Genomic DNA, 16535 nt, shown 5'->3' with positions numbered 1-16535 from the left:
TTGAAGGTTGTGTAATTCACCATACAAACGACAGAGGGGTAAAACCTTTGCTCCATCAAAGTACACAGCAGATCTCCCATTGATTTGAATGAGGCCAGAGTTAATCCAGAAATTTAGAACTGTAGTGGAATGCTGACTCTTGTCGTTGCAGAATTATCAATACAAGCTTTAATTACCTGACCACCTGACCTTCTTTTTGTACTAAAGTGCTATTTGGTATCTTTTTCCTGCATGTCAATCCAAATAGATGAATTTGTTTAGCTTTACTTGCAGTCGTGAAGGTTTTGTTCTAGTTTACCTATAGTGTAAGCACACGCTGAGTGGGTATAAATACAGTCCAGCTAGGGGATGGCAGTTGTATTTCAGTCCAGATAAGATTTCAGAAGTTCACATCAGCAACCCGTGTGGTGATCCTGGCTATTATACCTTCTGACCTGGTACCTTTGATCACAGTATATCTTGCCTACTTGTGGAAATGCCCCATGCTGTTCAGCATAGCTCTTAACCGAGCCACAGAAGCACAGGAGAAGTTAACTTTGCATGCACTAAAATGATGCAGCATAAAGCAATTTTGAAATTTGATGTTTCAAAGTTATTAATTAAGTGCTATGATGATTAAAAATCACTTTTTGATTCTGCCCAATTATGCGAATAGTCAATCTCAAAATAAGTATATTCAAAAAGCAATCGGAAGTAAAGACTTATGGTAGACAGCTATTGTCAGATTTTTCTCCTAAATGGGTATGATTAGCAGTTTCACTGTACTGCAGGTGGCTACTTAATCATTTATAACCCGGGTAACTTCAGATGTTCTTGGATCAAAATTATCTGAGTAATGTCTGGCCACATTAGAGTTCAGCCTCTTTTAAGTATGCACGTACAAAGCTAGCTCTCTTTTTTAAACTGTGAAAGTATTTCCTCTCTTTTGCATCCCTCAGAAGCAACTGAACAGATTTTCCTGAAGCTTTCCAGAGCATTTCACTGTGGCTTGAACCCAACTGTGCCTAGGTACGCCCCAGGGAAGATTTTGGGGAGGAGAGTTATGAGCAAGGGGCCGGAGAAGGGAAGCTTTAGACTCCAACTGTGGCTCTACAGAAGTCTGTCCAGTTGAAAGGGAATTGCCGTAACCTCTGGACACCCACCTCTGCCTCGCCCCTTGCCCGTGCTTTGTACTTCAAAGCTGGTGCTACCTGGCTGCAGGCTCTCTGTGGGAGCTGGCATTCTGCAGGGCTTGTGTTGCTGTTGTCATTTGGCAGCGTGGTTTTCTGCTGACACCGGCGAGCAGAAGCTGGGACTAAACACAGCCTATCATATAGCAGAGAGAGAAATTAGGAGGAGGAGGGGGAAGAAATGCTTACTGGAAGTAAGGAATTGGAAAAAGGAGGCGGTGTGGATGAGAAGCTTTGAGTTCAGTCTGTCACAAGATTGCATGTCGAAAGAGGGAATGACGCAGTGTTGCCCTCACACAGGATTTCGTCACAAGACTTAAAACTGTAGGTGTTTCTCTTAAATCCCTGTTGCTGAGAGTCATCTAATGACTGCGGCGTCTGATCTTTCATTTAAAAAGTGTAAGTGGATTCCTCAGAGCTTAGAACAAAAGCATAGTCCCTCATCCTCAAAAAAAAAAGCAAGGGAAAAAAAGCCACAGAAACTGGATTTGAAGACTTTTTTCGAGATACAATTTTAAAGCTGGTCTCTTATGACTTGAGTTTTGTAAACAGGACATTACTAATGTTCTTGGTGAGAGTAAAAAGCAGATCAGAGGTAGTGAATAAGTGAGAAGATCTTTGATGGAGGCTGGAATTACCAGATAGGAGAAGGTAGTGAGAGCATGGAGGGAAGTATTTAACTTCATCCAGAAGATGTGTTGACACTTACGAAGAGGCAACTGTATGTGCTGTGGAAGACCTGGCTTTCCACAGGCCCATAAAGGGTGAGTTCCAGATGTTGAGGTGGGAGAAGATAAAGAAGTAACACAATCAAAGTGGAGCCAAAGCAGCGGTGCTGTTTTGCTAAATGAAAGGGGGAACATTCAGAGGAGATTTCTGAGGATCAGTGATGATGCTACTTTGGAGGCAGAGAAGTGTCAGCAGCAGCACCAGGGAATAGAGAACATCCAGGCAGTTTAAGGATGCATTCATGAAGAGGGGAAATGCTTTGTTCTTCCCTATTCAAGGGTTTAATTGAAGGCAGTTGAAAAGGTGCTATAAATTTAGCTTGAACAAATCCATCATCTGGGACAGTAGTGCAGGCTTAGATATTATGAGGATCATTCCTACTTTCAGTCAGAAGAATGATCTGTCACATCCTGCATCTTGCACAGGAAATTGCTTTATAATTGGATATCTCAGATGAAACTGGAAATCCCAAACATGCCCCAAAGACTTTGTGTGATATCTGTAAAATATTCTAATGCCTGTGGTGATAAATTTCCATTGAAAGGCCACCCTGGAAGAGGCTCACAGCATCACTGCAGAGTGCTGGGGAGGTCTATGGGAGAATGTATCTCCGAGACCCTCACATTTCCATCTGGTGTTGCAACCTGGACCAAATTTTGGTAGACTCAGTACATCCCTAGGAAAATTGCCAGGCATGGAGCTGCACTTTCAGGGAGAGAAGCAAACTCCAGAGAGGGACAAGTGGGGCAGGATCCCGGCACAAATATCAATGGGACTCCATAACATGAAAATGTATATGAAGCCCTTAAAGGTGAAGAGGGAGGAACAAGGAAAGTTAGGAGGCATCAGATAATTTGGCTGAGCAATTTTCATAATGCAAGCCCGAGGTACTGTGAGTTTAATTGAAGAACTCCTTGGGCCATGGAAAAGGGGGCAAGGAGGCATTGGGATGTACCTTGGGGAGAGACTTACTGATACCACTGAATCAATGAAATAAAAATTGCGTTTTATAACCCCGCAGTAAAATACCATTCAAGTATTATTTAAGTATCCTCCCTATAGAGATAGTAATATTAATAATACCGTACATACACGTACCACACTCAGCTGAACAGCGGAGCAAGCGTTTTATAGGTCCTTTTAAATGATAAAGTGCAAAGGGAGAGTTAGAAACCACTAACTTTTTTATTTTGTTTGCTGTCTTGTAACTTAAAACGACCTTGCAAGATTCACCCCCCGAGCGACATTTTACAACAAAGTCATAAGCCTCTGAAAACAGAAATTTATGATGGAAATGCTGACAGTCAGACAGTCAAGTATTGCACTGCTGGCGGGCACCAGTATAATACTTAACCTGAGACTGTGAAGACAGTAGCATAAATCAGCCTGGGTCTAGGTGGAAATGACTGTGTGTTCATACTATTCTTTTCCAATAACATGAGAAAATTTGTTCAACAAAAAACTGTCATAGAAGAATGTTATGGTGCTGTTCCCAGCAAACAACCAAAGTCAAGAGATTCTCAATTAGCTGTCTCTGTCATCTCAGAGCAAAAGGATAGAGTGAGGAGATACTTCCATCCCTTTGTGACAGAGCTGGGGTTCTGTAGTGGGGCATTTACCCATTTTGTTGTTGGGAGTTTGGGCTTCATCCTTGTCTTTTCCCTACCTTCTTCTTCTGGAGGAGCTTCCAATGGGATGTTTTTCTCTGCCTGCATATGTTTTTTATGAAACTTATCTCCTGCTTGTCTGTGTTTTATATGTCTTAAATTTAGTCTTTGGAAACAGTATTCAACTCGGCAACTGAAAGGGAGCAACAGAAAATGGGAAACAAGATTTTGAGCCCCCGCAGGATCGTTATTCTGTTTATAGAAGTTTTGTATGGATTTCAGTAGACATGGATGTGCTCCAGTTTCCACTGAAGCAAAATGAGAGAGCCAAGCCTTAATTTGTATGTTCTTTTCCTCAGAGGAAGCTGTGCATCTTTCAGGGTTTTTCAGGATAACGTAGGTGTCATTTAGTTGTATTGGATTTCTTCTGAAACAAAAAGGTTTGTCTATGGAGAGCACTGTAGCTCTGTGCAAAGATACTCGCTCGGGCAGCTCAAAACAGTCATCTTAGCATAATGGGTCATGCTGCGAGGTATAGTATGGACCATATCCCCAGAGAAGAGGAGCCTATCCTGTCCTCACTGGAGCGGTTTCTGCAGATTTTGTATATTCATCTAAGACAGTAAACAACCTCCTGTTGTTCATGCAAACAGGACTGAACACGATGAATATACAGGCAAGACATGTTGGGAAAAGATACAATTTATGAGCGATGAGGAGAACTTGTCAAAATTAATATCTCTTCCTAGGCTGTAAATGACAAAGGGAACAGTTTTTCCAGCATAAAAGGCATTCAAACCAAAAAGAACAAACATCTTGAAGCTATCTCTTACCAGCTGAAAAGTTGGGGACTTACGATACCTAAGTACTTACGATACAAGAGAGAAGAAAAATCACAGGTTGCAGCCATATCAGGGTCTTAGAATGCCTGGAATTAAATTAGCAAAATAAATTAAAGAAATCAGTGAGCATGTTGCCATAGAAGGATGAAGAGTAGAACATAAGGAGGTGCTAAGAAACCTCATACTAATCAAACCTATCTTGTAGCTTTAGAGTATTTAAGACCTGAAGATAATTTTCCATGACCTCTTCTATATCACGGGCAGTTGAAGTACTCCCAGTTACCTAATATTGAGATAATACTTGTCTTTTAAAATGCATCTTTCAGAAGTGACTTGAAGACATCAACCAGAAAAAAAAAAAAGCCACCTCTTTTCTATCTAATGTGTGCTAGTGGATCATCTTCCTTGCAATTAAATGTTCCTGCCTAATTTCTCTTTCAAATTTATCTGGTTCTTGTCACAACTCTGGTGTGTATTCTATTGCCTCAGTTCTTTGGACTCCTCTGCTGTATAATATTGCTACTACCTACCTACTTCCATCTTTGCAAAATGCCTTAAATAGTCAGGAAGCATTGCCCCCCAAGATTTATTATTCCCGCTCTTATAGATACAAGAAAACAACAATATTCGTATGCTGATCATAATATAAATGTGGTAATAGCAATTTAATCTTTAAATATTTACTCTGGAGATAAAAAAATATAGTCCTGATTCTCACTTACATTATTATTATTAAGCAAAGTGACTACGGGTATATGTAAACCAAACCCACATTTTACCACTAACTGGTAATTACATGGTACTGAGTATTTCTCATGTAATAATTATGTAATCATCATGTTATTCCTTGTATATAAATTTTATTAAGTTGTTTCTTGACACTGCATCAATCTTTATAATAAGCATGTGTAAGAGCTTTATTTTTAAAAAATTCCTTTTCCTTTTTTCATGGTAAATGTTCCCTATTACTTATAACAACACATAATGACTACTTTGGAGCCACTATGGTCTGTAGAGAGAGTAATATACATTTTTTAAACGATCTAAAATAAATATTTAATAGCAAGACGTGAACATCAAATTATTTGGTTGTGATACTTGCTTAAGCACCCCCAATTTTTTTGTTCTTTTACTAACCATATTGAAATATCTTAAATTTGCAAACTATGGATAGAAAAAAAAACCATAAAAACAGTCTTCCTTTTCAGATTTTTTGAATTCACTTCCTTTCCAATTGGATAGAATATAGGCAGTCTAGTTACTCATATTGTATTTGGGAACTTTACAGCTTGGTTTCCAGAACCTGGAGATATGTAGACACAGGTGAAAATAAATTCTCATAGATTTGTTAGTTTCTTTGGTTTATCTGATCATTATGTAGTATCATAGAATCATAGAATCGTTTAGGTTGGAAAAGGCCTTTAAAATCATCAGGTCCAACCGTTAACCTAGCACTGCCAAGTCCACCACTACACCATGTCCCTAAGCACCACACCTACACGTCTTTTAAATACCTCCAGGGATGGGGACTCAACCACTTCCCTGGGCAGCCTCTTCCAATGCCTGACAACCCTTTCGGTGAAGAAATTTTTCCGCATGTCCAATCTAAACCTTCCCTGGTGCAACTTGAGGCCATTTCCTCTTGTCCTATGGCTTGTTAGTTGGGAGAAGAGACCAACACCCACCTCGCTACAACCTCCTCTCAGGTCTCCCCTGAGCCTCCTTTTCTCCAGGCTAAACAACCCCAGTTCCCTCAGCTGCTCCTCATCAGACTTGTGCTCCAGACCCCTCACCAGCTTCGTTGCCCTTCTCTGGACACGCTCTAACACCTCAACGTCCTTCTTGTAGTGAGGGGCCCAAAACTGAACACAGTATTCGAGGTGCGGCCTCACCAGTGCCGAGTACAGGGGCACGATCACTTCCCTCCTGCTGGCCACACTAGTTCTGATACTGTACCTTTAAAAATATCATAAGAATCTGGCCTATGGCTTTGATAATCTTTTTTTCTGCAGTGTATTTCCTGATTCAATATAATACTCGGATGCATTATAGTTCTCTCCAAATTGCATTTAAACATGAATTATTATCTAAGATCCTCTTAGGATCAGCACCAAAAACATACTGTTGAAGGGAATTTGAAAGTGATACTTTGTGAATGATCTGATGAGAAGCAAATTTCTATTACCATGTGAAGCTGGTATCCTCCCCTTTCCAGCAGGTGAGTTGAATATCTGTATCTTTCAACAGAGGGTTTTGAAGCATCTGAGATCTTTATCTTTTCTCCAGAATATTATCATTTGCCACATTTTTGTTCTATCGATTGTGAAAAAAACCCCAACACTAAAAAAACGGATTTAAGAGTGCTTTTCCCTCAAGTTTACCTGTGCTCCAATGACATTCTTTTGTAGAAAAGCTGTCCCCTGGAGGCTAACTTTTAACATGGAACATTTCTCTTAATGACATTTGTATTAAATACCAGTCCCAACCAACTTTTTGAAACATTTCTATCTCAGACGAGAGGAATAAATTAATGACAAAAAGCATATTTTGTCCATCTCCCCCGAGTTTCCAAGCACATTCTACAATAGAGGAGTGCCACAGCTTTTTGAAGAAAAAGTAGGTAGAATTTATTAGTGTGGACCTAAGAAAAGTATATTTTTATTGGGCCTCTTCCCAGGTATGGCTAGTCTTTATGGCTAAAACAAGTAAGAACAGAAAGAGGAATGTCTGAATCGATGCGTGCAGATAGGTTCACCTTATTGGTAGGCACCCGCCATAGGAATTGCCACCTGCGTGATTGATGTTGATCAGAGTTTTAACTAAACTGAAACCGGGGTCTTGCGGTGGCAAGTATCAGACAATTTTAGTAATACATCTGGTTGCTCTGTACCCCTAATTCCCAGTCAGTCGGTGAGCTAACCAGCCTGAAGCACACAATTTGAAAGGGTTACTTCTAAAAAAACAGGTATTGCGGACAAGTGAAAATTATAATTCACCCCTAGGTGGCCCTGGGATAGATGCAGGCCTGATTAGCTGGCGGCTGCCGGGCCCGCCTCGGTGTGGCCGGGAGGAAGGCCTACCCCACAGGCACAGGTTGCGGAAAGCACGCGGGGACTGAGGTAGGGGGGGCGAGGGATGGATGCGGTTGTTACTCAGCAAGACGTCTGAAGGGAACGTGTATAGACGGCTTTGTCTATTGTGCCGCCTTTTCAAACTGAGTCGATAATGCCAGTGTCGGTTTCAAGCGAAGCGTGTGCCAGATTACAGATAGCTAGCAATGGCGTTTGAGAGCCGTTAATTGTGCAACTTGAGAAGAAAATGTGCACATTCTTTTTCAGAGTGCTATTCGAATGATGGCCTTTTTATCCCAGAACACTGTGGGTTTCACTTTTATTCTCTTCCCACATAAAATGCATAAAGTGCGCTGAGTCTCTTTCACTTGGCAGCTTATATATTGCATTCTTTGCAGGGACTGCTTTGGCTTGTTAAAATGTACCCCATGTATTAAAATGAAATTGTCACTGCTGTGTGGTGCAACATAACATGGTTTGACACTAAGCGCCTGCAGCTACAGAAAACAGACTTTTATTGCATTTATTCTTTCACAGACAAGAGTCTCTAAAGGCTCAGTGCAGACGTTCGCTTAGTTAAATCTGAATGAAGCCAAAGTGAACAATCTAAGTTGCTGTCTTTGCGCTTGTAGAAATGGCCCAGCCCACATGATATGCAGTGATACAACCTGGAAAGAACAATTTTTAATGATTCCACCTGAAACAAACTGACAAAAGACTTTGACTAGCACAGAGAATTAATCAGGGAATTAGGTTGTTTTTTTTTTTTTAATTTTTTTCTTTTTTTTTTTCTTTTTTTTTTGGTGGCGGTGGTGTGGTCCTTTGAACTCGGGCAAACTTGTACCCCAGGAGACAAACTGCTGCTCTGAACTCTATGTGAGCCACGCAGAATGCATGTTACTCTTTCACAAAACCATGTGACAGGAATGGTGTTAGATAAATTCATTTTAAAAAGATCTAGACTGGTGAGAATTAAGCAGTATTTATGTCAGTGGAGTTATTTTGCGGAGAGTACCTGGAGGTAAGCACTGGTGTGTTGAAGGAGCATTGAACATGTTTTTTAAACACTAAGAAAATCAAAAGCGGTATGATTTTTCTTTTTGCTTGCTTCTTAGCTTTCCATTTCTCTCTCCCCTCTCTTCAGGGTTTCTGTACCCACTCTGTAGCAAAGTCAGCTGTTCTCTGGACTAGCGTGCAGTCGATTTACAAGACCTGAAAGAATGGTGAATTCCCAGATGTGGTATAACCATGGTTTGGGATTTGACTAATAGCTTTGTATTCTTTACAGTTCCTTCAATAATGTATGTACCAGTTCACTGTTAATGCTTTAATGTCTCAGTGCTTAAAGTTATCTTGAGGTCATATAAGATGAACAGTAAGGCATTTCACCTACCAGTGTTACATGTAAATTACTGTCTTCACCCAAAATTTGGCTTTATGTTGTAATAGGCATATATGCATTGTCTCTGGTTTTGCTATACAATCTGTCTTTGCAGGTTATTTTTTTAACATTGTATTCCTTAATAATTGTTACTTAATCCTCTGGGTTCTTCTCCAAATCCTGTATTTTTTTTCATGCCATTTAAAGTTATTTGGGGTGCACAAGGAATCTAGAAATACGTCCTTTGCCTTTCCAAGCAGCACGTGAGAGCATAAAGAATGTCCTTGTTCAGTGTGATCCCTGGAGCCAAAAGGGGACTGTTCATTGACACTGCTGTGGCTCACACACAGCCGGGAGTGCAGCTGCAGGCTTTGAGGGTGGCAGGTCCTTCTTGCGAGCCACACCGTACCATAATGAGCTCAACCAGTTTCTCTGCAGAAATCAGCAAGAACAGCTTTGAAGATTTCTCTCAGCATCTGTGCTTGTCCTTTTTTTCTCCTTTTGCTTTTTGTTTTTGCTGACTGAGCACTTTCATCACAGTCTAGTAACACATATTGCCTCTTCCCCCATCCCACCCTCTTCTCTTTTCCAGAATGGAGTCTACAGAAAAATGTGAAGTAGTAATTCAGCATTTTAATGGCAAATATCTGAAAACCCCACCCGGTCTACCAGGTAAGTCTAGCTATAATTATGAAATTTAAAATTCACTGAAGAGTTTAGAATATAGAAATGCTGAAATTTATGTTGAGAGTGGCTTGTATTACTGGCCCTGCTAAGAGGGCGTACAGCTTTCCTGGTTGAAGCCTATCATTTATGACCCATAACAACTTCGTCCTTGTCCGACTTAGTAATATTCAAGCATTTATGCTTGACAGTAGTAAATTTAAATACATATAAAAATCATGTTGTCTTATTGCATGATTTCCTTTTTAATGCATATATTGTGTGTGATTTTTTTCCAATTAGAGTAAAGGCCACATAAGTAAATGCTGGTGCTTTTCTAACAGTCTAGAAATATAACTAGATCAGCAACTGCATTACAGGTTAAAAAATAGCCAGGATTTCAGGTTGTAATAGCTTTGTATTCTTTACAGTTACCAGATAGTGTTACTAGTTAGTGTTACTAGTATTAACAGCAGCAGCTGTTAATACTAACTGAGGATATTTCAAATATGAAGTGATTTTATACTATTTGTACTTGTCATAACTTAATGTAATCCTGCCATTTTCTGATGATACGCATAGAATACATTCAGTGGTGTGTCCATGCCACATCAAAAGCCCAGTTCCGGCCAGTATCTTGCTTTTGAAATCTTCAGCTGTCATTTATGTGGTCATCAGCTGTGCAAAGTTTAGTGATCAGTTGTCTGATTTTTAGTGCTTGACAAGACCTCCCCAAGGCCATGAATCTGCAAAGATTTCTCCCTCAGATTGTCTAAAGAGCTACCTTCAATGAGCAGGAAATCCTTGCAAGAATTGTGTCCTAAATTATTATCTTCTTTTTTTTTTTTTTTTCCTTTTTAACTTCCATTAAACTATTTCCTTTTTTGGTTACTTTCATTAAATTCCTCTTTATTCATTGCCTGGTTCTTTATGCAGAAGATGCACTAAATACTCTAATTAAGAGAGAGCCATCTGCACAGCTACTGTGTACAGTATGTACAGTATGTACAATGTACTGTGTACATTGAATGCTGCAATGTACATATAAATTTTAGTCAGATCACCTGCATGAAAGACAATAAAACTTTTCGTATAAGATGGAAGACTCCATTTTATGGATTTCTTTTTCAAAAGTAGTCACTGACAATTTTTCTCAACACCAACTAATGGAAGTACAACACCAACTTTTTGAAGTACAGCAGACTCAGGCTGCATAGAACAATGGGCAAAACAACATAGGCAGAGACCTTAAACCTTTGGCATGCCTTTCTGTATGCACACATTGAGTCCCAGTAGTAATCATCTGTTTAATATCATAGCAACACCCAATGGATGAATAGCAAGGAATCAGTAAGTGCAGCTTCGTCATTATAACCGTGTGAGCTCCATGGTCACATTCCCGGTTGTCTCAGACAGGACACATCATCTGAGCCAGAAATAAAGCAGAATATTCTTACAGTGCCTGCTTGAGACAAAAAGGCTACATGTTAAAGAATGAAAGCTAGAAGTTGAAAATAATTTTCTTTTTTTTTTTTTTTTTTTTTTTAATTTTTAAATTAGTCAGGAATATACCAGGTATTCAACATGAACAATGTGGGACATCAAAATAGGAGTCTTGATAAGATAGCATGATTACTTACTTTTATTCCAAGAGATGCACTGAAATTGGATTTTAATGGTTATAACTTTTGCTGCTTTCTCAATTAAAGGACTTGAATCAGCTCTTAGTTTCCTGAAGAAGGTGTCCATGTGGGAAAATTGTCTACTATGTTTCTCTCATGATTGTTGTGATCAGATGGCATTTAGTTGCAAGGATGAGCTGGGAAGTGACTATTTTAAGAGTTTTAGTTTACCTGAGTACCGTTCAGATGCAGATAAAGCATAATGCAGCTTGGGGCAAAGCCACTGAACCAGTAACTGAACTCACTCAACTATGCGCTAGGTATCTGTAAGATCCCATTTTGTCCTCCGTTTTTGGAGGACAGCTTTTGTAACTCCAAACACAGATAATTAGAAATAACCATAGGGTATTTGATCCACATAAAAGAGAATATTTGTGCCTCATTATTAGAGTAGGGCACTCTTCAAATCCATATTTAAAAGATTTTTCGTATTCATTCCTCTTCTTAAGAAGCCAGAGGACAAACATAATCACTTGAGCAGTTGGGTCGATTCAAGTGATACTGGCCACTCATGTTCATTTACCTTTGATCCAGTGCAAAAACCACTCAGTCCTAGTTTCTTCTTCTTGACGTAGTTTCCTGTTAGAGCTTCTACTCATTTTATACATCTGTGCTATGAACCTGTATTTAAGCCTCTCAGCAAAGATAGAAGCGTCTTGCTTTATCCTCCTCCTGGCAGTTGCTTATCTTTCTGCATGAAGAAGGAAGGAAAATCAAGTCTCCTAGTGTACTTGGAAAACCACAATCAGAGTCTGAAAATTATCCTCCCAGCATCTCAGTAATTGGCATGGAAAGAAAATAATGTCTAGTTATTGCTGTGACCTCTTTATGGATTTCAGTTAAAAAATGAGGAACCGGAGAACATTAGTGGAAGTATGCAACACTATCTGTTATTAACCTCTACTGCTCAAAGACATGATCTTACTGCGAGAGAAATTAATCAATCCTTTTAGGGTTAAATTAAATTGATTTAGGATTTTCAGCTGAATTTCTTCCAGGCATAGCAGTGAACTGGGATGGTTTTACGTTTTTGTCCACATCTCCTCTCATTGAAGCTCTGGATTGCCGACTAATAGAAGGTTGCATGAGGCCCATCAGGAAAGAAATCAGCCTGGCTGCAAGCCATTTTGTACTACCCTGGTTCCTGAGGCAGCGGGATTGTGGACCAGAGAAACCGTTTTGGCAGCTAGCTGCCATCCATGCTGTCTTCCCCAGCTGTGTTCCCTGAGATGTGATCCTGGTGACACAGTGGGATGTATGTGTGTGGGAATACCATGTCTGTAGGATAAAATGTTCACGTATTGTGGGGGCGGTTGTGCCTGGTTACGAAGTCACAATGGAAGAAGGACTGGAGTAGGTAGTTTTCGCGTGATGCTGAACAGCCCATCAGAAAGACTGGGCACCAAGGCTCTGGCTTTCACAATGAATAAACCATGGACCATGACTTAGTTATATCCTCCCAAAGAGTTATCTCAAACATTCATTTTGAATACAGAGCTCTTTCCCAACTAGTGTTTCCTTGGCAAATGAGATGTAAATTTAATGAGATGTATTTTTTTTTGTTGGAAATAGGACAGAAATTAAAGGAGAGTCACTGTTGTGTACCTGGCCGTTTGAGCCCAGCCAGGAGTCACACATCTAAGCTGACCCAGGCCAACAATACGGCAGGAAAGGGTAAAGCACTGTTGCGTCTGCAAGGAAAGGAGGGCACACAGGGCACTCTGGAGGTTCTGTATTCTGTGTGTTCCCAAGGCAAAAATATATCATTCCTTGTTTGACTTTCTAACTTCAACTACTGTCTGTTGTCTCTTAAAAACTGTAGAGCTGAGCAATTCCAGCTCCAGACCACTCTGCTTCAACCCAGTGATAATGTAAATGTTATCTTCTGGCACTTGAAACATTTTCCTGTCAGATGTGTAATGCCTAGGTAAATTGAGCAGTATTGTGTCTATGTTAGTGAATTATTCTCATTAAGGGTGCTTCCCTGTCCAACTCTTTGGCTTCGTTCCTTTCCAAAGGGAATTGCTCCACTGCCCTGCTTGCTCAACTAATAAGCATTTCATGATGTTCAGTCTTAAATATACACTACAAAATAATTGGTTGTCCCATAAATAATTAGTTAATATCTTTGCATTTCTTCCAGACAGAAAGTACAGTTGTCTCCAGAAATCTGCAAACTCTCAATGCTTGGCAGATTCCATGTGAACTTCATAAATATTCTGAGTAGCTTTGAGTGATATTTTTTTTTAGTGTTTTTTTGTGTTTGTTTTTGTTTTCCCTTTATCAGCACTGCTTTTCTGAGATAAATAGACCAGGGACTGCTGGGTATATTTTCTTCCTATAGAGAGTGCACCCCATGTGAAACTAATTGTACAGGCCCCGTATTGTCACTCCGAAAGAGAAGTCAGCAAATTAATGCATCAGACTATAGCACTGTACATCTCCATCAAGATATGAAGGGCACTATTAATGATGAAGGTAGCTCACCCTCAGTCTTTCAGTGCTGCATCTCTTTTTGTTGGTGAATAGAGGACTTCTTATATAATACTGCTAATCTATCACATTTTACAATCACTGAATTCAAGTAAAAATTCCTAGCTTTTCTGTCAGTAACAAATTGACTTCTCTTTGGATGGGCAAGCTTAGGGTACAAGAGTTTTTGTTCAGCTCCCAGTATCCTTGGATGTCTTTAAAAAACTTAATTTTCTCTTTTTGAATAAATGCAAAGACTTAATGATACTTACTTTTCTCTCTAGAATTTCACAGGAACATGCCTCAATTGCAGTAATTATCCTCTGCTGTTACGTCTGTTATGCTCCCTCACAGCATTTTCTAGTCATTATAGTACTTGCTAAATTTCGTTTGCTTTGTAAATACTTTTGGTTGTCAGAGGACACTGGGCCAATTCCTATCTCAGGGAGAATTTCAAGAAAGTGAGACACATGAATGCTACAATGCATGGTTAAGAATCTTCCTCTTTCACAGTAGCTCTGTGTGGCTTTTATTGCTAATTTTAATGCCAGGATACAAATATCTGATAAAAAGAAAGAAGAGGGAAGTACTGTTCTTGTCTAGGTTAAGAACCCCACAAGTAACAAGTGACTGTGGCATTTTGGGACTGACTTTTACTAGAGCAGAAACTCTTAAATAGAAAGAAATTATCTGCAACAATACAGATGTATTTGCAAATACCTCATATCTTGCTTTAATCATTATTGGCTGTGCATTTTTCTCTTGAAAAGGGCCCAAGCACTGCATTTTTACAGACTCATTTCACGAGACAATGGATATTTTCTGCCCCTCTCCTTAGTTTAAATATTTCTCTTAGTTCATCTCTTAGATTCTCCAACCACGGAGAGTAAATTCAAATACTTTCAAATTCAAATCTTTGCTTCAGAGAAGTAGACTTAGAACATGGAGTAATGTATTTAGAGCAACATGTTTTCTAGGAGATTGTGGCTAAAATGGTCATGAGAAAACAGTATTCCAGTTGAGGGTTAACTGTGCAATGGATAGTAGCAACATTTTACACTGTTTTTCCTTTTCTCTTAGTGGATGAACAAATGATATCTTGTTTGTCATTAGTGATGCTGTAAATTGTTTTTCTGAATGAATGAACTTAAAATGTTTTGTTTGATAACTTTTTAGCCCCTTCCTCTTAGTTTGGTGCTTTATCTTTTTCTTTCATTGCCTCTTCATTTATATGCATAAAATGCTGAAAAACTCTTCCAAAACTATATTGTTGGGGAGTTTACCTTGTTTTATCAAGGTAAGTAATACATTAGTATAAATATCCATGTCTTTGTATCTCATTCTCTCTATATATGTATTTGACATTTTAAACAAGACAAAACAGCAGCTGAAGGTAGAAACTAGATATTGATTTGTAGTTAGCTTAAAACATTTGTTGAGTGCTACAGGGAACTTAAACAGAATAAAGGGCATTCAGCTAGATTTGGTACTGGTAATACTCGGTGGAGCTAGTTTAAAAAGGGTTTTTTCTTTTATATATTGTTATCCTCAGAAATGATCTTTATTCAAAAAAACCCAAATTCCCTCACTTGTACCCTCAGTTCCTTTAACATATATAATGTTAATGTTATCTGAATCTTTTATATTGTCTACCTTCTAAGAATTCAGTTTTTAAAATATTTTCATTATTATCTGCTGACTGCAGTATATAAATCCTTCCCTACTGTATAAGAAAGTACGATCCATGTAAAGACCTTTGTAAAAAAATAGCTGTTAACAAACTATTTCTTTATCCTGTTTCCAATTCCTGGCTGTTGTTTTTTATGGAGTCGCCATTATCTTTCACTTTTTGTGCTCCACGAATGCATGTGTTCAGCTCATTGTTAACAGAAATTTCTTTTACATCTCGAACCTTCTAAACATCCTTTTAACTGCTGTCAGTTCCCAGTCTTCATCTTCGACAGACAGTTAAAATCTTTAATTCCTTCTGTTATTGTCCTGCCTGAGTCCTGGTGATGACCATAAGGCCACTGTAACTCCTCCTGCTTTGGACCCCAGGTGCTTCCCACGTCCTCAGCAATGTGCAGGCGGCAGTCCCCAGCTCAGGTCTCTCTGACAAACTGCTCAGTGCAGAATAGGCTCTGTGGACCTGTTGCCTGGGTCTTGTTGGATGTTAAGAGGTGCCTCGGTGCTATACGCAGCTGTCAGAAGAGGGTATCCCTAGGGAAATAGAGTTTCATTTTTTGGACATCACAAAATGGTTAAGATCACATAGATTTTGCAGGAGAAGGCCATAAAGATGGACTTTCTAGCCAAGAAACTACAGCATGGGTACTGAATTAATAGAAAATACAAAACCTTTTGCTTCGAAAGCAGTTCCCTGGCTAGGTCTCTGTGGCTTTGTTTTGTGGCTCATGCAGGTTTCTGTGCTTTCGCCAGCCTCAGTGCTGCATGTTCTGCTCTCCCTTTTAGAGCCATGGCTGTCACACACCACCAGCGGAGGCTCCTGGCTTTGCCCTCCTTCTGGTACTCGGCCAAGTATTGCTTGTAGTTAATCCAGCCTGTACCGACTCTTCAGCCATAGATCTCCAATAGGTTGTGATTTCAACTGCAATCAAGTGTTTCTTGGACTGTCTCCTTCCTTTCAAAGACAGCCTTTAAAAGTCGGATGATACTTTTGTTGCTTCATGGCATTCTTGAGACTTTCAAATGTGAAGTGTGTCATTTTTGGTCACTAAACAATACAGGTTTCTCCATCTTTAGCTCCTTTTTTTCCCCTCTAGAATTATATTTATGTAACCTTCAGTTGTCCTTGCTGTGCTGACATTTGTGTAGATGCTTCTGGTTTCATAGCGCACATTCCGTGTCCTGCTGCAAAGAGCCATTCCAAATTTCCTAGATTCGGAATTTGAAGATTGT

The 16535-nt window shown here is 39.5% G+C and overlaps 1 protein-coding gene across 1 annotated transcript in view; it reads left to right on the top strand.

Annotated features, from left to right (window-relative positions):
* RBMS3 (RNA binding motif, single stranded interacting protein 3) overlaps positions 1–16535 on the top strand; it is a 452729-nt gene that overhangs the window by 308117 nt on the left and 128077 nt on the right. Inside the window, exon 6 of the mRNA XM_009324176.1 lies at positions 9392–9471. Coding sequence (XP_009322451.1) covers positions 9392–9471 — 80 coding nt within the window. The remainder of the gene's footprint in view (positions 1–9391; positions 9472–16535) is intronic.

The sequence above is a fragment of the Pygoscelis adeliae genome, unplaced genomic scaffold (genome assembly GCF_000699105.1).
Source record: "Pygoscelis adeliae isolate BGI_AS28 unplaced genomic scaffold, ASM69910v1 Scaffold25, whole genome shotgun sequence".
In the NCBI taxonomy this organism is placed as follows: domain Eukaryota; kingdom Metazoa; phylum Chordata; class Aves; order Sphenisciformes; family Spheniscidae; genus Pygoscelis; species Pygoscelis adeliae.
This window is presented reverse-complemented; position numbering and strand designations above follow the sequence as displayed.